The sequence below is a fragment of the Felis catus genome, chromosome A2 (assembly GCF_018350175.1).
Source record: "Felis catus isolate Fca126 chromosome A2, F.catus_Fca126_mat1.0, whole genome shotgun sequence".
NCBI lineage: Eukaryota > Metazoa > Chordata > Mammalia > Carnivora > Felidae > Felis > Felis catus.
In genome coordinates this window covers 86,182,886-86,207,507 of record NC_058369.1, presented here as the reverse complement: position 1 = coordinate 86,207,507, position 24,622 = coordinate 86,182,886, and the positions used below count along the sequence as shown (strand labels likewise).

Sequence of the window (24,622 nt, the reverse complement as noted above, 5' to 3'; positions counted from 1 at the left end):
AATATCTATAAATTTTTAAAAATGTAAATATTGTAGTAAATTACAATAATGAACTAAGAATTTTGTTGACCTATTAACTTGATGCTTAAAAATAGGAAACTTGATATACAATAAGGATAGAATGGTCAGTCTAGTGTTTTTCATCACAACACCAGGACTAAATATCTAGTTTTTAAATTTAGAATTTTCAAGTGATTGATTGGAGTGGAATAACCAATATCCTTGATGTTTTAATGACCATAGTTGGCCTCAATCTTAATTTGTACTATGAGCTAAAACACTGACTTCAGCTGACTCTAAGACAAAACCCTCCCCAAGGATAAGCTGAAAAGGGAAATAATGAAATTTATATGTTTGCCTTTACCCTTATTCATTTTAAAATATCTAGATCTGGAAAACGAACATAAATAACAACCCTTTAGCATATATTAATTCTTATGAGATTTCCCATAAATAACAGTCAAATTTGCATGTATTACAAAGGAATCCATATGCCATTATTGTTTTGCTGCTGGTTTATTTGAGCTCAGGGCATTTCCTGGGATTAACAACCAGCTGGGTCTAAATAGTGCCTGACTAAACTCTATACCATGAATTCTGAACAGTCAGACATTAAACTACAGGAAATGTTGCATGCCTCATTCATTATTGCATAAGTATTTTCAAATCCTAGCATCTTCCAAGCTTTTCTCTTTGCAGAGATTAAACCCTGGTAGGGAGGTTATGAAAAAAAAAAAAAAAGTAAGTTATGACATTTTAGTTAGAATTAACTTGCAGTTCCCAGTGTTCTTTTTTCCCATACTTTTGTTTTTGTTACCATGTGGAAAAATCAGTATTTGAAATATTCCAACAAAATGCAATTATATTTTGTCATCCCTCTTTTTCCATTAGTGACATTGATTTCTATCTTCTAGAATTCTTTTTTTTTTTTTTATTTTTTTAACGTTTATTTTTGAGACAGAGACAGACAGAGCATGAACGGGGGAGGGGCAGAGAGAGAGGGAGACACAGAATCGGAAACAGGCTCCAGGCTCTGAGCCATCAGCCCAGAGCCTGACACGGGGCTCGAACTCACGGACCGCGAGATCGTGACCTGGCTGAAGTCAGACGCTTAACCGACTGCGCCACCCAGGCGCCCCTCTATCTTTTAGAATTCTTAAAAGAGTTTTCTGAAGCATGCGGTGTTTCAGTTATCCTCAACCATATAACAAAATAAAACTGATTTTCAGGAAAACTATTAAAAGGTCCAAATTACAATAAAAAAACAAAAGCAAAAACAAACAAGCAAACAAAACACAGTCAGTCCGTATGACTGGCTCAAGCAAACAATAATAAGCATTAGTGCTATTCATTGGAATATTCATTGTGTATCATGTTGGGCACCTCTGGGACATTTCTGTAGAATGAGGCTGCTCCATGAGGCCAGCAGTGTAATCTAAGCTTCCAATACTCATCAAACCACACACCTGAGTGTCTCCACAGCCATAAAATATGGCTTTCCTCACAGTACCCAGTAAAGTCATTAATACCCAGTAAAGTCATACATTATTACTAAAAGCGTACTATCACATTTTATCTTTAAATAAAATGTTGAAATTTTAGTAAGTTATCCAATTCATGGATATTTGGATTTTAATATATACTTTTGATTCTATATAACAGAAATATGTATGAATGAATTATGTATATATGTATATATTTATTTTACAGGTGAAGGTGATACCACACCTACAATAGTCAATTTAGACCGTAAGTAATCTTTTGTAATATATAGGATATTCGAATCTCTGTGTCAGAGATATTTTCTTCATGGAAAATATCTTATCACTATATTAACTTCTGTCATAAAAACAAGTTAAGCTATTTGTTTTTATTAAATTCGTCTCTATGTGCTTGTGTAAAGGGGTTACAAAGGCAACTACATACTGAACATCAAAATTCAATTCTCTATCAGAAAATATAAGATGTAATATTTAACTTTGAGAAGAGCATTTATCTTACTCATAATTTTGGGCAAAATGGACATTAATGGACCTTCACCATCCTTTAAATTAAATCAGGATGCTAAAGTCAGAAAAAAAATAAAACCAGAAGGTTGGAAAGTTATGCAATGTGTCTACCTGGTCTATTTTTAAGGCTCTTGACATGCACCACTAGGTAAAAGACGATACAAACTGAGAGGTTCGGTTAATATTCAATTTATGAAAATCTTTTTAGAACTGCTTGTTTTTGATTTTCACATATGTCTTGGGCTGAAGGAAGATACTCAAGTATTTTGATTTAAGAGGCTACCTGCTCTGTCTCAGCCTGAAGAAGCAAATGGAAATTATAGACCATGCACAGGAATAGAAAGGATAAGGCAAGGAATCCAGAGAAGGGTCAGGAAAAAGTTGACGCCAAAGAATTCTGCATCATGTCATTTGGGTTTAATGATTTGGACATAATAAGTTTGTCATCGGGATACGATTTCAATAAATGCAATGCTGGTAACATGTTTCAAAAGGCTCTACATTCTTATCATAAAAAAGAAGTAATAAAAAACAAATATAGTTTTTTTTTTCATTGAGGCTATTGATTTCCATTGATATTCAGAAATGGCTACTATAAAGAACATTCTTCCATTTTGTATAGAGGTTTGTGAAGGAAATAACAATTAGTGTTAGATATGAAGAGCCTATACTTAGTGCTTGGTGGGCAAAGCCACTCTCACTATGGCAATGCTGTCTACCTTGAGTTAATTCATTTTTTTATGTTACTTGTCTACTTAGATGAACATAGCAAACATTTTAGGCCTGTTTTGACACTATAGTCATAATACTTACCTTCTTTCCTCCAAATGTTCTTCTGACAAACTTACAGTAGTTACATTTGTTTAAGTACCATGCTTTTAAGCAAACTGAGAGGCACTGATTATTGCAAGATGTTTTGTCAAAATGTTGTCTTCGGTCCTCTTTTTAGATCCCGTAATATCTTGTGCCAAAACAAAACAACTGCGAGTTGTAAATGGAATCCCAACGCGGACAAATGTAGGATGGATGGTTAGTTTGAAATACAGGTAATTATTAATAGACACAAATCACATGTATTTGAATTATTTGCAAAGTCATATTCCCAACAGGATGGTTGTACCATCCATATAGGCACCCATATGAGGGGGGCACAAGAGGAGACTGACCAGATTCTGCTTGCCAAATAGCTCCAGATTTTACAATTTGTGCCTTCAGAGACAGTGCCTTTTTAAATGTTCATGGAGGTTCCCTATGTGTTGACATTGTCTCTGATGACAAGTGACACTTCATTAATTTTTAAGAAAACACAACTACACAGAGAACCTACTTATACCTTGATATCACTGAAGCAGTTATAAAACACATGCAATTAATTCCCTAATCTAGGATATTATGACTTTATTTTCTTTTTTTTAAAATTTTTTTAATGTTTATTTATTTTTGAGACAGAGAGAGACAGAGCATGAATGGGGGAGGATCAGAGAGGGAGACATAATCTGAAACAGGCTCCAGGCTCTGAGCTGTCAGCACAGAGCCCGACACGGGGCTCAAACTCACGGACCGTGAGATCATGACCTGAGCCGAAGTCGGCCGCTTAACCGACTGAGCCACCCAGGCGCCCCATGACTTTATTTGCTAACATGCTTATATGTAATCATATCAGAAACTTTATATTTGTTTTTAATTTCTAAATTTTTTCATTTGCATTCTAATGAAAATAATAATTTTAAGTTATAGAATAGTCTATCATTGAGAAAAAGATTAACCAACTATATTGATGTTGGATAGCCTAGCTATTATACTATTCAGCATGGATGAAAAATTCTTGACATGTCTATTTCTCATATCTCATGATATGTTTTCAGTAAAATCATTTTGGACAATATACTCCTATAAAAATTAAAATCACTAGTTATGTTGGAAGAATTAAATATTGAAAATAGAAGTTAGTTGAAATCTGATCTTACAACTTCCTATACATTACATATATTACACCATATGGTAATCTGAATGTTAAAGTACCTTTGTTTTTATCTCTCTTGGAACCTCATATAGTCTATCCCAAAATACACTCATTTTAGCCCCATTTCCCCTTGTTTTCAAGACATTCCATGTTTCTCTCCCCAAGCCTTTAGGTTGTTGTTCTCACTTCATGTTGTATCTTTCTTCCTCTATTTTATGTCTGGAAAATACTTCTCATTCTTCAAATACCAACTCAAATATCTCCTCTTTTTGAAGACCCTCTATGTTCCTTTACCTCTAACTTTCAGTAGAGGTAGAAAGTACATCTATTGCTACAATTAAATCAGGGATATTGAAGTAGAATAAAGACAACTTGAAACTGAAGTTCTTTTATGAATAAACTAATTCTTAGCAAGCATGGCATTCATAAATTTGATATAAATATAAATCAGACTCTAGATACTGGGTAGAAGATGGCCTAAAGTTTTCTTTTAATATGCCCTTTTGCAGAGAGTAAGCCACCAAATTTGACAAATATTTATGTCAATAATTGTGGTGTTGCTGTCCTAGGCGTGTAGTACTGAAACAGAATTGTGAAACTCACCAGAATATTAGAGCTGACTATGAAATATAAAGATTTAATGAAGACTGTCAATTTTGGGGAGAGAGAGTTTCATTTTCTCTATGATAAATTTGTTCTAATATTCCACATATATGAATTAATTACTGATTCTTGCAAATCTCATAACTCCAGAAAAAAAAGAGGCATATACTTCTAAATTTATTACTGACCATGGGAGGATGTATAAGAATAGTCCTTTGGAAGTCTCCAACCTTAGAGGAGCAGGTGAAACTCTTTTCCATCAGATCAGAGTATTATAAACTTTTAGAAAAAAAATATTTTTTTTTCTTTTAAATCCAAGACCTCAGTAAAAACAGCTGTTTAGTTATTCTTCCAAAACACATACTGAGAGGAATAGAAATTAAAACTCGATATACACTCTAAGCCTCCTCTGTGGTACTGGCCATAAATAATTGTGGTCTTAGTCTGGGAACCTTCTTCTATTACCCTCTGAAGCATTGAACATCTGTACTCTTTGGAAATGTAAATTGGGAAAAGTTGTGTTTTTTTCCATTTCTCTGCCAAAAAATAATGCATTTACAGATTTAGGATATCATCAAGTAAATGTGCTAGTATTTTTTATTCCCTACAAATATTTAATAATTTATTTGATGATTTGTCTTATAAAATTGTTTTATTTTTATAACTGAAATTTATACTGCTTGCTTTAAGCTCAGCAAATTTACTCAAACTCCACTATATTCAAAGTTAACATTTCAAAAATAAATAATGGTAATGAAAGAAGGGAAATAATGTCCAAATATATATTGCCGCCATCAGATAGTTTTTAGGGTTTAAGTAAAAACTCAGGGTTGCATTTTTATAATCAGACATTGAATTTAAATAGGTCTGCATTGTTTTTGTTGTTCTTTTGTGATTTTTGTTCATGCTAAATATTCTATATTTATAGTACATACTTGCTCTCACAAGGATAGATACACACACATGTGAATATGTGTGGTGGGAATGGATCTCAGTGTGTAATGATAGGGCTCATTACTCAAAAATAAAAATGATTTTGTATTTGTTATCACATGAGGAAAAAAATGCTAATGCTTCAACCATCAAATATCATCCTTCCAGTAAAAGAGTTATTCATTTTATTCTCACTGAGCTAATTTCTATATTTTCCTCTCAAATGCATTTATTTTTAACAATGGAGCCATAGGTTTTGCATTAATTGGCAGGCACCCTTTCTGCACAGATGTTACTTGTTTCTCTTTCCTCTTTCTCATAGAAATAAACATATCTGTGGAGGATCATTGATAAAGGAAAGTTGGATTCTTACCGCAAGACAATGTTTCCCTTCTCGGTAAAGTGTTTCTGAAACCAATATTTGTTTTGAGCCTTCAAAAATATGTAGGGTTTCCATTTAGCTTTTAGGCTTAAAATGTGTATTCATTTAACAGATTCACCAACAAGTGTTGAACAAATTATGTACTTTCTGTTTTTAGATTTAGCTTGCAAAACTTACTTTGACTTAATTGATATTTATGTACTGGGTACTACTTCTGTTCACTTCTTTCTACAATTGGCATGACTCTCATTTGGGAGAGAATTTTGCTAGAATTATGTAAATACTCTTTCCCCCCACCTCCTACTTGCACTCTATATTTCCAGATAGAAATCCTTTTCTTAGTTACCAGCAAATTTCTCTCAATTCTCACGTCTCCTTTCTTACGTAGATCCAGGCTCAGAAGCATCCTGGGATTAATTTTTAATGGGAATTAGCCTAAGGAAAAGTTAAGGAGGTAGCATTTGTAAACTTACTTCCTGATTCTCATCAAAGTCACTTTGATTTTGTTGGTATAAATTCTCAATCCCCATTAATAAACCAAACATATACAAAGCTAAGAAGGAAAATCTGCAGAAAATTATACTTCATGTGATGTGCTTCACCTGAGAATTTTTCACGTGTGGCTAAAAGAGTTTTTTTCTTAAATAGCCATTTAGAATTTGAGCAGTTTGAAGGCTCTTTCTCCTTATGTGTGCTTGCAACACTCAGAATCTCTCATAACGAATGTGTTGCTCTTTATTATACTTTGATTCAAATTTTAAATTTAGGTTATGTATCCGCCCTATTTATAAGCTAAAATGATCATATGTCTGAATAATACTACCCAATTTAAAATTGTATTTTACATTTTAATTTTTTTTACTTAGAAACAAAGACTTGAAAGATTACGAAGCTTGGCTTGGGATTCATGATGTCCACGGAAGAGGAGATGAGAAACGCAAACAGGTTCTAAATGTGTCCCAGCTGGTATATGGGCCTGAAGGGTCAGATCTGGTATTACTGAAGCTTGCTAGGTTAGTTGCTTGAGAAGGTTTTGTATTTTTAACCCACACTGGAATTATTGAAGCTTTTTCTTTAGTCATGTGGTATTCTCTCTCTTTCACGTAAATTTACTATAAAAGCATATGTCACATGTCATATGTGTGTGTGTGTGTGTGTGTACAAAGAGACAAAGACATCTTAAAAATTCTCAAAATTAATAAATGAAGTTTGACCAAGTCTGAATAACCTGCTCTAAAACCAAAGCTTAGGGAGTAATCATTTGGTAACTTTAATAGGTAAAATAATGTTTAAAAAATACAGCGACCACTTAGCAAGTAAATGACTCATTTCTCTGCTACCTACCCCCACCTCTACTACCTACATTGGGTTAGACATTCCCTTTTTCTTTTTTAAGAAACAAGACTGTTTATTCTCTCTTAATCTCATATTAAAAATTAACACCAAATTTCAATGTGTTAATTTTGTGTTGATTCAATCAAGGGTATTTATCATTATATTTTCCATTTTCAGGCCTGCTGTCCTGGATGATTTTGTTAGTACAATTGATTTACCTAATTATGGATGCACCATTCCTGAAAAAACCACTTGCAGTGTTTATGGCTGGGGTTATACTGGATGTAAGCTATTTTTAAAAGATAAGGCAATATCATATGTTTTTATGTAAAACAATTCTATTTGTTTCCTTTTTCTCACCTTACCTTGTGCTCATTAACTGTGCATTTTTTACACCATTCTAGCAATCAACTCTGATGGTCTATTACGAGTAGCACATCTCTATATTATGGGGAATGAGAAATGCAGCCAATACCATCAAGGGAAGGTGACTCTGAATGAGTCTGAAATATGTGCAGGTGCCGAAAATATTGTGTCAGGACCATGTGAGGTAAAAGGTTTTTTTTTTGTTTGTTTTTGTTTTTTTAAGTAAACAGTATGTAATAAATGTCATAGTTTCTCATGTTTGTTTTTTGTTTCTTTTTTGTCTCTTTGGTATCATGGTCCATTTTTCTCAAATAAAAACCCCTGTATACCAGTTTGTTCTAAGAGACAGAAATTGGGAAAAATAACCTTTCATTATTCTTCTACACTTACTTTAAACAGTAAGAAAATCCATGTTTCATTATCAGCAAACTATGATGACATTTGTCTCTCAAAACAAAAAACAAATACAATAAAATAATGCAGCCAGAACTCTAATGGACAGCTGTTCAAATTAAAAGTATTCAATACACAGTTTGATACAATAGTTTGCATTTTTCTAATGTTTTTCTAAAGTTATCTGATCTTCCCAAATTCTCCCTAAATGAACCCCATTAGTAATTTTGTTAGCAGATACAGGCCTGGTTTTAAATTTTTAAATGTGTTTTTGGTTAAGCCAGTGTGCGCGCATGCGTGTGCGTGTGCGTGTGTGTGTGTGTGTGTGTGTGTGTGTAAACAAATTCTATTTTAAAAAACCAAAAGGTCAAAGTTTGTGGTTTCAAGAGCTTGGACATTTTCATTTGTTAGGCAACCGTTCTTTCAACTTGGCAGTTTTCCTATCCCTATTTTACATAGACAAGCTGTTAAACCATTATTTCACATGTATTTTTTTTACATTTTGTTTTTAATTTATTTTTATGCACATTTTGTACTTTTAAAATTATTTCTGAAACTGAGAATATTTTTTATATTTTTATTAAAAAATTTAATTCCAGGGTGGTTAACATGCAGTGTTCATTACTTTTGGGTGTACAATATAGTGATTCAACAATTCTATACGTTACTCAGTGCTCATCATTATAAGGGTATTTAATTCTTTACACCAGTTCCACCCACTCCCCCACCCACCTCCCCTCTGATAACCACAGTGTGTTCTCTGTAGTTAACATTCTGTTTTTGGTTTGCCTGTTTTTCTTTGTTTTGTTTCTTAAATTCCACACATGAGTGAAATCACATGGTATTTACCTTTCTCTTACTAACTTATTTCACTTAGCATTATACTGTCTAGATTCATCCATGTTGCTGCAAATGGCAATATTTCATTCTTTTTTATGACTGAGTAATATTCCTGTGTTTGTATGCACGTGTGTATATATGTATATGTGTATATATATGTATATATACATATATATGCATATGTGTGTATATATGTATACATATATATATATAGATATATATATATCACATCTTTATCCATTCATCTGTTTATGGGCCCTTAATACTGCTTCCATAATTCAGCTATTATAAATAATGATGCAATAAATGTAGGGCTGCACATACCTTTTTTAGTTAGTGTTTCAATATTTCTTGGGTAAATATCCAGTAGTAGAATTACTGGATCATACAGTAGTGCTATTTTTAATTTTTTGAGGAACCTCCATACTGTCTTCCACTGTGGCTGCACTAGTTTGCATTCACCACCAACAGTGCTAGAGGGTTCCTTGTTTTTCCACATCCTGGCCAACACTTGTTATTTCTATTGTTTTTGATTTTAGCCATTCTGGCAGGTGATGTCTCATTATGGTTTTGATTTGCATTTCATTTCCCTATTGATGAGTGAAGTTAAGCATCTTTTCATGTATCTGTTGGCCATCTGTATATTCTGGAGAAATGTCTGTTCACATCTTCTGCCCATTTTTCAATTGGATTACTCGGTTTTGGGGTGTTGATTTTGTATGAATTCTTTCTATATTTTGGATACCAACTTCATCAGATAAGTCATTTGCAAATATCTTCTCCCATTCATTAGGTAGCCTGTTAGTTTTGTTGACTGTTTCCTTTGCTGTGCAGAAGCTTTTTATTTTGATGACTGATGTAGTCCCAGTAATTTATTTTTGCTTTTATTTCCCTTGCCACAGGATACACATATCTAGAAAAATGTTGCTATGGATGATTCTACAGAAATTACTTCTTGTGCTCTCTTCTAGGATTTTTGTGGTTTCAGGTCTCACATTTATTTCTTAATCCATTTTGGATTTATTTTTGTGTATGGTTAAAGAAAGTGTTCCAGTTTTATTCTTTTGCATGTAGCTGTCCAGTTTTCCCAATCCATCTGTTGAAGAGATTGTCTTTTTCCTATTGCACATTCTTTCCTCCTCTGTTGCAGATTAATTGACCATATAATGTTGGGTTTATTTCTGGGATCTCTGTTCTGTTACATTGATCTATGAGTCTATCTTTTGTCAGTACCATACTATTTTGATTACAACAGCTTTGTAGTATATCTTGAAATCTAGGATTGTGATACCTCCAGTTTTGTTCTTCTATTTCAAGATTACATTGGTTATTCATGGTCTTTTCTAGATTGTTTTTTCTACTTCTGTGAAAAATGCTGTTGGTGTATTGATAGGGATTGCATTAAATCTGTAGATTTCTCTGTATAGTATGGACATTTTAACAATATTTGCTTTCCCAGTCTATAAACATGAAATATCCTTCCATTTCTTTGTGTCATTGATAATTTCTTTCATCAGTGCTATAGTTTACAAAGAAAAGGCCTTTCACCACCTTTGTTAAGTTTATACTTAACAAAGTATACTTTATTTCATTACTTTTTGTGCAATTGTAGATGGGATTGTTTTCTCAATTTTTTTTTCCTGCTACTTCATTATTAGTGTATGGAAATGCAACAGATTTCTATACATTGATTTTATATTCTGTGGCCTTACTGAATTTATTTATCAATTATAGTAGGTTTTTGGTGGAGTCTTTAGGGTTTTCTATATAGCGTATCATGTCATCTGCAAATAGTGAAAGTTTGACTTTTTCCTTGACAATTTGGATGCCTTTTATTTCTTTTTGTTGTCTGATTTCTGTGACTAGGATTTCCAACAGTATGTTAAATAACAGTGGTGAAAGTGGACATCCCTGTCTTCTTCCTGATAATAGAGGAAAATCTCTCAATTTTTCCCTATTGGTGATTAGCTGTGGGTTTTTCACAGATGGCCTTTATTATGTTGAGGTATGTTCCCTCTAAACTTACTTTGCTGAGGGTTTTTATCATGAACGGATGTTGTACTTTGTCAAATGCTTTTTCTGCATCTATTGAAATGATCTTATGGTTTTTATCCTTTCTCCTGCTCATGTCATGTATTACATTGTTTGATTTGCAAATATTGAACCACCTTGTATCCCAGGAATGAATCTCACTTGGTCATGGTGAATGGTTTTTTAAATCATTAATTGTTGTATTTGGTTTGCTAATATTTTGTTGAGGACTTCTGCATCTATGTTCATCAGAGATATCAGCCTGTAGTTCTCTTTTATGCAGTGTCTTCATCTGCTTTTGCTATCAGGGTAATGCTATCTTCGTAGAATGAATTTGGAAGCTTCCCTTCCTCTTCTATTTTTTTGGAATGGTTTGAGAATAGGTATTAACTCTTCTTTAAATGTTTATGTAGAATTCACCTGTGAAGATGTCTGGTCCTGGACTTTTGTTTGTTGGGAGTGTTTTTTTTTTTTTTAATTACTGATTTAATTTCACTGCTTGTAGTTATTATGTTCAAATTTTCTATTTCTTCCTGATTCAGTTTTGGGAGGTTATACATTACTAGGAATTTATTCTAGGTTGTCCAATTTGTTGGCATGTAATTTTTCATAACATTCTCTTATAATCCTTTGTGTTTCTGTAGTATCTGTTTCTATTTCTCCTCTTTGATCTGATTTAAGCTCTTTCTCCATGATGAGTCTAAAGGTTTATTAATTTTGTTGATCTTTAAAAAAAACAAGATCCTAGTTTCATTGATCTGTTCTATTTTTTTTTTTTTAGTTTCTATTTTGTTTATTTCTGCTCTAATCTTTAATATTTCCTTCCTTCTGCTGGGTTTGGGTTTTGTTTGTTTTTCTTTTTCTAGCTCTTTTTTTAGGTTTATGGGTAGGTTGCTTATTTGAGATTTTTCTTTTTTCTTGAGGTAGGCTTGTATTGTGATAAATTTCCCTTCTAGAACAGTTTTTGCTGCCTTCCAAAGACTTTGGATTGTTGTGTTTTCATTTTTATTTGTCTACATGTATTTTTTTATTTACTCTTTGATTTCTTAGTTGATACATTCATTGTTTTAGTAGCACGTTATTTAACCTACATGTATTTGTGATCTTTTCAGATTTTTTCTTGTGGTTGATTTCTAGTTTTATAACATTGTGGTTGGAAAGATGCATGATACAACTTCAATCTCTTTGAATTTGTTGATACTTGTTGCCTTATATGTGATCTATTTTGGACAATGTGCAGTGCAAGTGAAAAGAATGTGTATTCTGCTGTTTTAGGATGGAATGTTCTGAATGTATCTGTTAAATCCTTCTGGCCAATGTGTCATACAAAGCCACTCTTTCATTGTTGATTTTCTGTTTGGATGATCTACCCATTGATGTAAGTGGGGTCTTAAAGTTCCCTACTATCATTGTATTACTATCAATTATTCCCTTCCTGTTTGTTATTAGTTGCTTTATGCATTAGGGGGCCTCCATGTTGGGTGCATACATATTTACAATTATATATCTTCTTGTTGAATTGTTCCCTTTATGATTATATAGTGTCCTTCTTTGCCTCTTGTTACAGTCTTTGTTTCAAAGTTTATTTTGTCTAATATAAATATTGCCAACCCAGCTTTTTTTTTTTTACTTCTATTTGCATGATAAATGCTTTTCTATCCCTACACTTCCAATCTACATTGGTCTTTAGGTCTGAATGAGTCTCTTGTAGGCAGCATATATATGGATCTTGCTTTTTTATCCATTATGTCTTGTTTTTTTTAATATTTTTATATTTTATTTATGTATTTTGAGAGATATCAAGACAGTGCAAATTGGGGAGGGGCATAGAGAGAGGGAGAGAGATAATCCCAGGAATACGCCACACGGCAGTGTACATAGCACAGATCATGAACACAGATATCACAAAACTGTGATGTCACAACCGGAGCCAAAACCAAGAGTCAGGAGCTTAACCCCCTAAGCCACCCAGGTGCCCCACCACCCTGTGTCTTTTACTGGCATGTTTATGTATTTTGAATATAAGAGACATAGTCTCCAAGCCTAGAGACTTGGAGTTGTGCAATACTATATGTGGTAAGGCACGGGATAAGTTCAATCAATAATGAAGTATCTCTTGACATGTAGGAAAATACTCTAAATATGGAGCATAAATATGTATTGACATACATGTGTTATATATATTGCTTTAATATTATGTTCCTGAAAAGAAAATATTTACTAAGTTGAAGAGTTTTAAAAACTGCTTTAAAATGATATTGTCAGAAATAGATTATGTGTTTATAACCACTTTCAAATTTGGTGTTTTTCCAGTAAATCAGTATTACTGTGTCCATTATTATAATAGAAATCCTACTAGGAGAAATGTTTATTTATTTATTTATTTATTTATTTATTTATTTATTTACTTACACTAAGTAAACACAAAGTTTTGAGCTCAATCCAATCTTCACGACCATTTAAGAAGCTATGCACTTCTCCCACCCTACTGCCATTACTCAAAATGTTTCGCAACTGCTTATCAGGAACAGCCTGTAATCTGATTTATCATCTATATATTCTAAGATTCCTAACTTTGTCACTGAATTCAATTATTCATTACACTATCATATATGTATTTTATCCATATTTTAAACAATTTTTAAATGTTTATTTATTTTTGGTAGACAGAGAGAGAGAGAGTGCAAGCAGGGGAGGGGCAGAGAGAGAGGGAGACACAGAATCTGAAGCAGGCTCCAGGCTCCAAGCTGTCAGCACAGAGCTCAATGCAGGGCTCGAACCTACAAAGCACAGGATCATGACCTGGGCCAAAGTTGGACACTTAACCAACTGAGCCAACCAGGTGCCCCTATTTTTTATCCATATTGACAAGAAAATGTTAAATTGATTCTGCCATGTCTCAAAAATGTATTTATCCTCTAGAATGTTTTTTTTAATATGACTTATATTTAAAACAAGGTAATATAATTCCCGAAGCCACTGAAATCTAAACAGTTGAAGAAAATCTCCCAAATGTTTGTATAATAGCAATGGAATCACATTTAGTGAAAGTCTTCCAAAGTGAATTGCTTTGAAGAGTTTGTATCAGTAATCAATGGTAAAACTTCAGATTTATTAAGTCATGTGGCATAGCTTATATGAAATCTCTTAGACTAACATATTTCCCTTGCTGTTTTATCACCAGCTTCACCCCTACCTTGATTTCCCCCATCATATAATGCTGATAGCTCTCTTTCTTACACCTGTATTTTCAAAACTAAATTTGCAGTAGTCTAGTTGTACCTCAGCATATCACTGTTATGGGAAATTTTAGATAGTCCTAAACACTCTTCTTCACACAAGAGGTGCCAAAAGCCAGTCACTGCAGTCTTAGGAGGCTACATGGTACATGTAAATGATGCAGCACATTTGTAATGATTATACATAACAACAAGCATAAATATATACATTTTTATAAAAACATAACACAAAAATCAATCTATCAATCTATTCATCTTTCTTCTATCATCTGATGATAAAACAGGGTAAGCACCTATGCTTTAATATAATAGGCATTTGCACAAAAAGAAGAAAAGAAAGAGAGAAAGGTCATGAAATCACAGGCTACCTTCCACGAAGGGGAGTATGAAATATAAAAATATATATATAAATTTAATTACCAACACCAACAGGAAATACAGGAGTATTCTTTCTTTATGCCAAGACAAGTAATTTCTGAACAGTAAATAAAATTATTTTATCAATTATAATTTATATTTAACTTGTTAAAATAATTCTGGGGACAAGACAGAAGGAAGAAAAACAAAAAGCTTTAGAAATAAAAGAAGATTTAATGCAATTTAATCATATGCATTAATCATAACCTGTATGATTACAGGTGTGGTACAAAAGTACTTGTATTTTTCTACATTTTCTAAATTTTCTATGTTAAACATATTCTGAACATCAGAAGAAAAGAAAAGTAAATATAAAGTCTACCTTCTAAGTAGCTATCAGTGGCTTTGTGTTAACTAGTCCGCATTCAACAAAGACAAAACCCATTCTAGAAGATGAGTGAAGGGGCACCTTAGGGGCTCAGTCGGTTAGCATCCAACCCTTGGTTTTGGCCTCTCACCTACTGTGCTGTCAGCACGGAGCAAGCTTGGGATTCTCCCTCTCTCACCCTCTCTCTCTCTGTCCCTCCCCTGCTTGCTCTCTCTCTTAAAATAAATAAACATAAAGAAAGATGAGTGAATATTTTGTATAAGACAAGTCATTCTTAAATGGATACTACACACGATAGAACACGATAGAGAAGTTTTGTACTTCTCTCAGTTTTACGTGACTAATTCTGTAGAAATACAACCAAAGGTCTAGAACATCTATTTCCGTCTTCATAGCTGCAGTTATTCTTTTTGTGTAGATGTGTATATTTGAGATATCAATCTATATAGAAAATATTAATGAATTACTAATTTTTGTTTGTAAAATAATACTTTTTTGTTGTTATTGTTGCACGTCTTCTTCCTAGGGAGATTATGGTGGCCCACTTGTTTGTGAACAACATAAAATGAGAATGGTCCTTGGTGTCATTGTTCCTGGTCGTGGATGTGCCATTCCAAATCGTCCTGGCATTTTTGTCCGAGTAGCATATTATGCAAAATGGATACACAAAATTATATTAACATATAAGATACCACAGTCATAGCTGATGTAACTGTGTTTGAGGCTTGCATCAGTACAATTCCCTTTTACATGAAGATTTCGGAGAACATGGAATTAAAATGTCACTGAAAACAATCCTGAGACAACTACTTGAGTGTCATGTTTGTTAAGATACTCATTAATATTTATGGGTGTTTTCTGTCGTTTCGTTTGTCAGTGTTATTTTGTAAATGTTGAAGTGAATTAAGGTACATGCAAGTGTAGTAACATATCTCCTGAAGATACTTGAATGGATTAAAAACTGCAAAGGTATAATTGCTGGATGATAAAAGATTTAATGGAAAAGTTCAATTACTCTCTCTACGCTGCTTTCCAAGATTAATTTCTTAATAATGAATAAACCATGAGTTAAACATTATTTTAACCTCACAAAGACAATTTATACCTGTGCCCTTAAACTGTAGCTCTATATTAAATTATATTACCTTTCATACGCAATACACTATATTTCATTCATTCCTCCTCACTGTGTATCTTGTAATACTGGTACACATACTTTTTATGAAATCATGTACCCATATAATCCTACCTGGGTGCACATGTGCATGCACTAGAGTTCAAATCGTGGTATATCTAATGTAGCCTCTAAATATTTTGAGTGCTTACCTATATAGTTTGTCCTTAAGAGGAAACTATAAATGTCTAAAGACCAGTAGAAAATTTAAGGAAAGGTGCAAGACAGAAGTGACCAGCTCATTCTCTAGAAATAATCTGCAGATGATTTCTACTGGTTGGCATTTAAGGTGTGGTCATGACCCACAAAGTTAAGTAATGCCTAATCTAGGTGTTTAAACATATTTATCATCCTAGTCATTGTGTAGTTTCTAATTCTTAAAAGGAAGAGGGTAATATGTGTATTAGTATTATTTCTTTCCTTCAAATTTAGGGACACTTATTTATGAAAGATATTTTTAGATCTACTTTCCTAAAATACTTTTTACTAGTCTTAGATAATTGTGTAATTGAAGCTTAAAAATGTTTCGGTCTTTAAAATGTATTTAAGTAGGTTAATTATAAGACTTGCTGGGTGACTGGCTTGTAGTTCGCCTTCTTTGAATTTTTAAAGAGTATTTCAGAGGAAAATTTCCATGTATCCCCAAAGATTTGTAAAGAGACTTCCATCAAACTATGCATTACAGTACATATTGAAGAAAAAAATCAGAATACATTTCTTAACCTGGAACTCTTTTAGCCTAATAAAACTTTATTTAAGTAAAGGGGAAAAATGTAATAGGAAAGGAAATAAACTAGCTTGTCTAAACTCTGAATTCAGTTATATTTCTAAAGGAGAGTTAAATCTGCTGAATGAAAGATTTTTATCAAGGTATCTAAATTTTGTCTTATTTCATTTTACAACTTTGGCATCTTTCTAATGCCATGGGGAATATTCATTTGAATTTTGTATTCTGTCTGATAATACCAGATTATCATGTTTATTATTGTATTTGACATGATTAGCTAAAAAATCATGTATGTGTCAAGAAATGAGATCACAAGGACTAATAGGATAGGCTGTGAAAACCATCCCGTACAAATTTTAAAATGATTATTTGAATGCTCCCAATCCGGTATCACCATTATCTCTCATGTGTTTTTCTTGAATAATGTCAATTAAGGCCAGAGATCCTAATCATGCTCTAAAAGTTTCATAGGACACTGTTTAATCTTGAGGAAAATGCTCTTAAATTTACTTGAAAACTTAGTCCACAGAGTATAGGACAGCAAGTCGAGAAATGCCTATCCAAATTGTGCAATGGACACATATATATATATATATATATATATGTGTCCATTGCACAATTTGCATATATATATATGTATACATATGTACATGTATATGTACATATGGTCAGATATGTGCTGGTATCAAGAAACAGGGAAAGCAAAGAGACTTCCAAAAAGCTGTCAGTCCACACCATCTTATTTGATTGTATTTTTCTTTCCTTATATGATATATCATTCTAATCCAAACACTAGGAATTTCAAAGGTATATTGTCCAAAAATTATTTTTCAGTTTTTTCTTGCTGAACTGGCAAAATTTTATTCAGTCATATATTAGCGATATTTGTAAAACATTTATGAAATTCTAATACTTTTAAAAACTCATATTTTAAAATATTTCTTATATGACTTTTCTTCCAAATTTCCATGGAACGAGAGATAGGGATTCCCTAGATACAAGATGAAGCTAACTTTGTAGATATTTTGAATTCACTGTTTTCCATTTTCTTAAAGGGTGAAAACATACCACCCATGAAACATCAGACATGGTACAGAAAGCAGTTATAGCTTTGGGAAGTTCCTTTGTAACAGAGGGAGGTCAGCAGAACTGACAATAAAAGCAAGATGAACAAGATGCATGTTATTTTAGGTGGTAGGACAATGGATAATAATAATGTCATTTTTCTCTGGTGAAAGATACTATTTCCTGGGCATTCTTTTCTTAGTAAATGATAAAAAATGAAAAATCCAAGTTATCCAAAATCCATCGTATTTTGAGTAATGGACAAAGGGAGCTTTTAAATTAGAAGTTTTTAATGCTATTTTTGTTTGGGTTGTTTGAATAATGGTTATGTGCAGTTGTCACTGTGGACATTTTCTTATGTCTTCCAGGAATAGTAATGTAAAATTAAAATATTTGTCATAATGCCTCTGCCGTGCAGAAGGGGTGATAATCCTTTTGTATACTTCCTTAATTTTATTGTAAAATATGTAATAAGTTTTACCTATTTGCTGTGGGCAGGTCCCCAGTAAAATGGTTTATATTGAATCAATTTCTAGTATTAACAGGCTCTTGCTTGCTATCTGAGTGTTTCAAACTGTGGGAAATTTGAGACACTGGAAGGCAAGAAAAATAACAGTAATGGCATGTGATAGCAAAATTGTATTTCACTTATTCCTGTGAATATTTCTTGTTGGTACCAATGGTACTATACAAAGTGAATGTTATAGCCGCAACATTCTCTTGGGGGGTAAAAAAAAAAGCACTGTCAAGAAATTGTTGTCAGACATTTTGTTGTTGTTGTTGTTGTTTCTAAATATCTTCATTTCATTTTTTTAAAGAAATAAATACTGGTATTGCAATATAGAAATCATGAGATAAGGAATTTTAATAAACTCTCTTGCTAAAAACTTTAAATTGATTAAGGTTCCAAATATAACTACTTTCAATTATATTACATATTGATAGACAAACTCATTTGGAGAAAAGTCAACTTGAATAAAAAGACATAGTTGTGTGTCAATACGTCTCACAATAAAGTTCAAAAAGAAGTTATCTTTTAATGTTCAACTGAGTTTTGTAGTCAGAATTTACTAATACAAGAAAAATGTTAACATTTTCTGGTCCCTATAAATCTTGACAGTGGATTTTAAGTAGGTTCATTTCCATTTGCACAGAAAGTTTCTATCTTTAGGAAACTGAAAAGGGAATACTGTGGATGTTATAACTGTTTGTCTTGGTGTAAATAGGAAATTGATAAGCTGCCTATTGAGTGGTATGGCTGGATGCTTACCCAAAAGGGGACACTGTGGTTATGACTTGTATATAAAGTTCCTGTAGTTAATAAAGTTGCTATTTTTATAACCATGATTATATTATTATTCTTAATAATAATAAAATATTTTATCAAAATGCTTCCTTTCTCTTATTATAATTATACACATGGGCATATTTGAATCTGTTCTAGGGCTTAGTGCAGAAAACAATGATCTCATTGACAGAAATTACATATACTTTGTTGTAAGAAATCCCAAAACTAAGACAAATAGGCATTAGTTTATTCCAAACTTGTATCCGTGGCATTATCAGTGGTTGTCAGTAAACCATTCATCTCTATGTATTTTGATTTCCTCCACTGTAACATGTAATTATTTAGTCATTTTCATATTTGCTAGAATGGTGCTATGATATAACTTGCTAATATAAGAAAAATGTTGTCATGAATGATTACCTAAATTCCTTTATCATATCATTATATATTACAGAAGTAATTGCAAATGATTCAAATAATCAATTTGTACTCTACCTTTAAAATAAGCATTAAATTCACAATAAATGTGAATCCAATGGATGCGCCTAATTCAAACTGAAAGCAAGTTTGGAAGAACAAATTACCAATTCATCTAACCAAAAGAGCTCTGTAACACTATTGATTTTTCAACTTATATTGCCTCTTTCCCAAAAAAGTCGCTCTATTAATTTTCTGGCATAGATACCTGTCTCAAGTGATGATTACTGTATCTAATTCTCTAGAATTATAGTATTATAATTATTATATCATAATTGTATCTGGTCTTCTTAACGATTATTAGCTAAGTAGAATATATGCATTTATTTATTTCTGGTAGCAGTATTTCTGGTAGCAGTAGCAATTAATATTTCAAATACATATATATATTCAAATATATATATATATATATATGTATACACTCCATTCTAAATGTGTACTCTGCTTTTTTAAGTAGAATAGTACAGGAAATCTTCTTTAGGAGATGGTATTTGAACAGGGTCCTCAATGAAGTGAAAGAGCAAGCTGGGTAAATATCTAGAGTCTAATAAATAAAACTTGAACGATATTTTTGTTAGTTTCTTAATATAGTGTATTCATTTACTATTATAAACTGTAATGCTTTAATTAGTCCCATTTGCCAATATCCTGAAGAGAATCACCTTGGTTTGCATTTCCTCCATGTTTTAGTCCAGGAGTTTCATTGCTGTTATATTTCATTATTTTCTACACAGGCACCATCCTTAATTTACACAACCCTAAAAGTGCTTTCTATGTCGTTTTACCAAATTACAACCCTTTCGTGTAAAATTCAGCTTAAAAGTCTTACTCTACACAGTCTATCTATCTAGTTGCTTTTATTTACAAATGTCTCAATTGTGTGTGTTGTTTAGGAGAAGGGAAATTTAAAATAACTTCAAGATAAAAAGAATATTTATAGTAATTTGGCCAAAGTTTACTGTCCTATGAAGAATATATTATTGCCCAAAGCACATCTAAGCAAGACGGTAAATCCTGGGCAAAGAAAATAATTCAAGAGAAGTGTGAGATTATAGATTATATGTATTATTTTATGCTTTAAAAAGGTAAAGAATAACAAAAAAAAAAGCCCTATCAATCTGACATATTATCTAATTCCAAACTGACTCCTGAACACCCATCACTTTATTTTCATTATTATATTTTACATCCTAAAAGTCTTCCCTTTTTTAATTTAATTAATTTATTCTTTTTAATGTTTATTTTTGAGACAGAGACAGAGCATGAGCAGGGGAGGGTCAGAGAGAGAGGGAGACACAAAATCCAAAGCAGGCTCCAGGCTCTGAGCTGTCAGCACAGAGCCCAATGTGGGGCTTAACCCACGAACTGTGAGATCATGACCTGAGCCAAAGTCAGGCACTTAACCAACTGAGCCAGGTGCCCCTAAATGTCTTCCCTTTTTTAAACTTCATGTTTGTATTCAAACCGTCCCTGCAAGCACCAAGCTTCTCTGTGACACCCCAAACCTTCAAATGTCATGGAATTTCCCTTGGGAATCCACCTTCAACATCTTTTGTTGTTGTTGTTGTTGTTAAAAATGTTTTTATTTGTTTTTGAGACAGAGAGAGACAGAGCATGAGCAGGGGAGGGGCAGAGAGAGAGGGAGACACAGAATCTGCAGCAGGCTCCAGGCTCTGAGCTGTCAGCACAGAGCCTGACGTGGGGCTCGAACTCACGGACTGTGAGATCATGACCTGAGCTGAAGTTGGACGCTTAACCGACAAAGCCACCTAGGCGCCCCCATCTTCAACATCTTTATCTAGAAGTTATTTCTTCAGTCCTATTGCTGGGTGTGCTGATGCTTCCTTTCCACTTGTTAGAAGAGTCTGCCTATGTCCGCGTGAGATTTATTTTGTTTTGTTTTATTCTGCTTCGTTTTTAATGTGCAAACTGCCTCCACTCAGTTTGAGCTTCATCAGCATTATTTTGTTATTAAGCTTTGTATATTTATTTTTCACAGTGCTTCCCCCATAATGATACCCAATAAATATTTTATAACACCCTATTTAAATTTCTAGAATCCACCCTATTTTTGAAGGTTTATCAGTGTTATGCAGAGATATGTAAGTTTTGTAAAAATTATGAAATTCTCTGTGAGGGTTAAAACTTTTAGGGTTTTACATTTTTTTAACTAATTAATGTAATTAATTACATTATTTAGATTTGACTTAGTAAGTGGGACTATTTTCAATGGTTTATTGTATTTCATACACTAGAGCATGCAGCTGGAAAAGAGAGGAATTATTAACTCTGAAGAGTTTATGCCTTTATATTTGTAAATGCAGTCATTAAAAAATGAAAATGTAGAACTTGATTGTAGTTTGCTAATGGATGCAGGTGTTTACTTCATACAACTTGATACAGTTTTGATTGTTTGTGAACATTTTCCCTTCTGAGTTTCTTCCACAAAGCACTGATGTCATACCATTGAGGGGAAAAAGATCATATCAATTATTGCAAAAATATTCTGAGGCAACAACAGTCTACTCATTACTTATGTGCAAATATGCCATCTGCTGTGCATTGAGAAGTTTCACAATATTGTTACTCAATTAACAAAAGATTTTCATTTGATGAATTTTCTTAACTGAGAGACTTCAACTTGGGGAACATCTTGTAATGATATGAATTGGAGAAAAGGCAGATGGATTTTCATATTTTTTCATATATATTTTAAAGTTTTACAGAGATATTGCCCAGTTTTCAAAACTCTGATGTTTTAAGTGGTTGAAATTCAAATGCAGGATAGTTTAGAATATACGATTATACCCTAAAACAAAGATTTTATATCCTATAAAAGGAAAACGGTGAATAATTTAATAAGTGAGAATTTGGCACAATGGAATGATAACAGTGATTAAGGATCTTTAGAGGGGAGAGAGAAGGTGCAAGTGTGATTCAGTATCTTTCTTCAGTTGTTCAAAGAATTATTCTGAGAGGAAATGCTCAGGTCCTTCCAGTTAGGAGAGTAAGAATTTGGGGAAAAAAAGATTGATATTTAATTCAGATAGTTTAGGTCCTAGACAGAATTTTCTAATTCTGAAGGCTTGAAATCTTCCATGAAAACTCATGGAAATTCTTAACTATGGATATTTCTTAATACGGGAAATATTTCTTCAATGACTTGGGTAAGTTTTACCCAAAGTGGTCTCTCATGGAACACTATTCTGCTGGACACTTTAAATCTGTAATGAAAACAAAATGGTTGGGGCTTGAATAACTTTTAGAGATGCTGGGATACTTTATACAGGTCACTTTGTTGCAGAGTTCTCAAGGACATTTGAATGATCATGTGCATTTTGAAGTTCCATGAGGGAATAGGGTATGGCATATTCTTCAAATATGCTATACCACAGTACCCCATTAAAAATATGCAGACAAGAGTTACACCGTTAGCACAGGAGACCTGCGAAATACTGTCCAGGAAAACTTGATTTGCATATTTATTTTCTGAATAGGAGGCAGTGGTAACTATATAGTTTGAGATTTCTCTTGTGTTTTATAATCTACAATGATCTGTCTTTTCTAAAAAACAAAACCAAAAACATCTCCCAGCAATCCTTCCATTTGGCAAAGTTTGGCTCTTTTTTTTTTCAACGTTTATTTATTTTTTGGGACAGAGAGAGACAGAGCATGAACGGGGAAGGGGCAGAGAAAGAGGGAGACACAGAATCGGAAACAGGCTCCAGGCTCTGAGCCATCAGCCCAGAGCCCGACGCGGGACTCGAACTCACGGACCGCGAGATCGTGACCTGGCTGAAGTCGGACGCTTAACCGACTGCGCCACCCAGGCGCCCCAAAGTTTGGCTCTTTTATACTCAATTTGAGTAAAATTCAGACACTTTAGAAGCATTGAGGCATATTTATCTAGACATATATATTCCATCTACTTTACCTCTCATGTTATTAATATAAAAGCAAATTGACAACACAAAAATATGAAGGCAATACTATTTCACCACCTACAACTAAAAAAAAGACAAAAAAAGACAAAACAGCCTAATATTTTTCTGTCTTATTGGCTCTCACAATGTCCCCTCATCAGCTGAAATTTCCAGTTTGGAAATGGGAGAGCTAAGGTGGAGAAAAGATGAGTGAAGTTTATAAAAGAAAAGAACATGAAAAGAGTAAAAGGGAGAAAAAAAGACCTGGAGGATGTTTTCTAGGGGTCCTTACATGTACCCAAAGGTAAGGTCAACATTAAGATCTAAAGCATTGTCATTAGCCTCTCTCCTTTTTAGTCATAATGATTTGTATTTTCCAGATCCACTTGTAATCATGAAGTGCAATTAGTCATCCCCAAATAAGCAAACATAGAGTATGAGCATAGATAGTCTGCATCCACAGTCAATGTCCCATATTTATTCTTTCATGTTCTCCATTCCTTTTTTATTTGCTGCTTCTATCAGTTATATCTTAACTGTGATCCAAAGTAACATGGAAAAACAAAGCTTTCTCTATACTAATGTTGCTCTCTGAAACATTAGAACACTCTTCTCAACTTCGAGGGCTTCAATATCTTTCTATTGCCATTACTTGCAGGTGAACTTGGCTGGCAGTTCAACAAGGCAGCTAAACAGGAAAGAATTGAAGTACCAAATGGACATACAAAGGCAAAAGCTAATTGTCTAGTGGACATCACTGCTCAGATGTGCTGTCGCCTCTAAATTAAATGTATCCAAAACTAAACACCAATCCCTTCTTCCCCTTCAATCTTCTTCTCAATAAAAGTCACATTCATCTGGTTTACTCAAACCAGAATCCACAAAGTTAGTTTTTTATCTATTTTGTATCTCCCTTTCTATATCCAAACAAACTCCAAGAGATCAGTTTTATTGCCTGAATATACCCTGCATCGTTCACATGTCTTCATTTCCAGTGGCTCCATCTTGGCCCATGCCACCATTTTCTTTCTCCTTCATTACTACAATAATATAAAAATATTTTTCCATATATACTCCAAGCCATTTTCTATCCAGTTTCTAAAGTACACATTTTAAAATATAGCTTTGT

At 33.1% G+C, this 24,622-nt stretch overlaps 1 protein-coding gene across 4 annotated transcripts in view; it reads left to right on the top strand.

Annotated features, from left to right (window-relative positions):
• Positions 1-19,197, top strand: part of HGF (hepatocyte growth factor) — a 79,679-nt gene extending 60,482 nt beyond the window's left edge. For 3 of the 4 annotated variants that reach the window (XM_019814912.2, XM_045041334.1, XM_006929143.4), the window contains 7 exons: positions 1,711-1,749; positions 2,959-3,055; positions 5,831-5,905; positions 6,757-6,903; positions 7,403-7,509; positions 7,630-7,775; positions 15,366-19,197. In XM_019814912.2, coding sequence (XP_019670471.1) covers positions 1,711-1,749; positions 2,959-3,055; positions 5,831-5,905; positions 6,757-6,903; positions 7,403-7,509; positions 7,630-7,775; positions 15,366-15,542 — 788 coding nt within the window. In that variant the 3' untranslated portion in view covers positions 15,543-19,197. 4 annotated transcript variants of the gene reach the window in all.
• Positions 19,198-24,622: the final 5,425 nt, after the last annotated feature.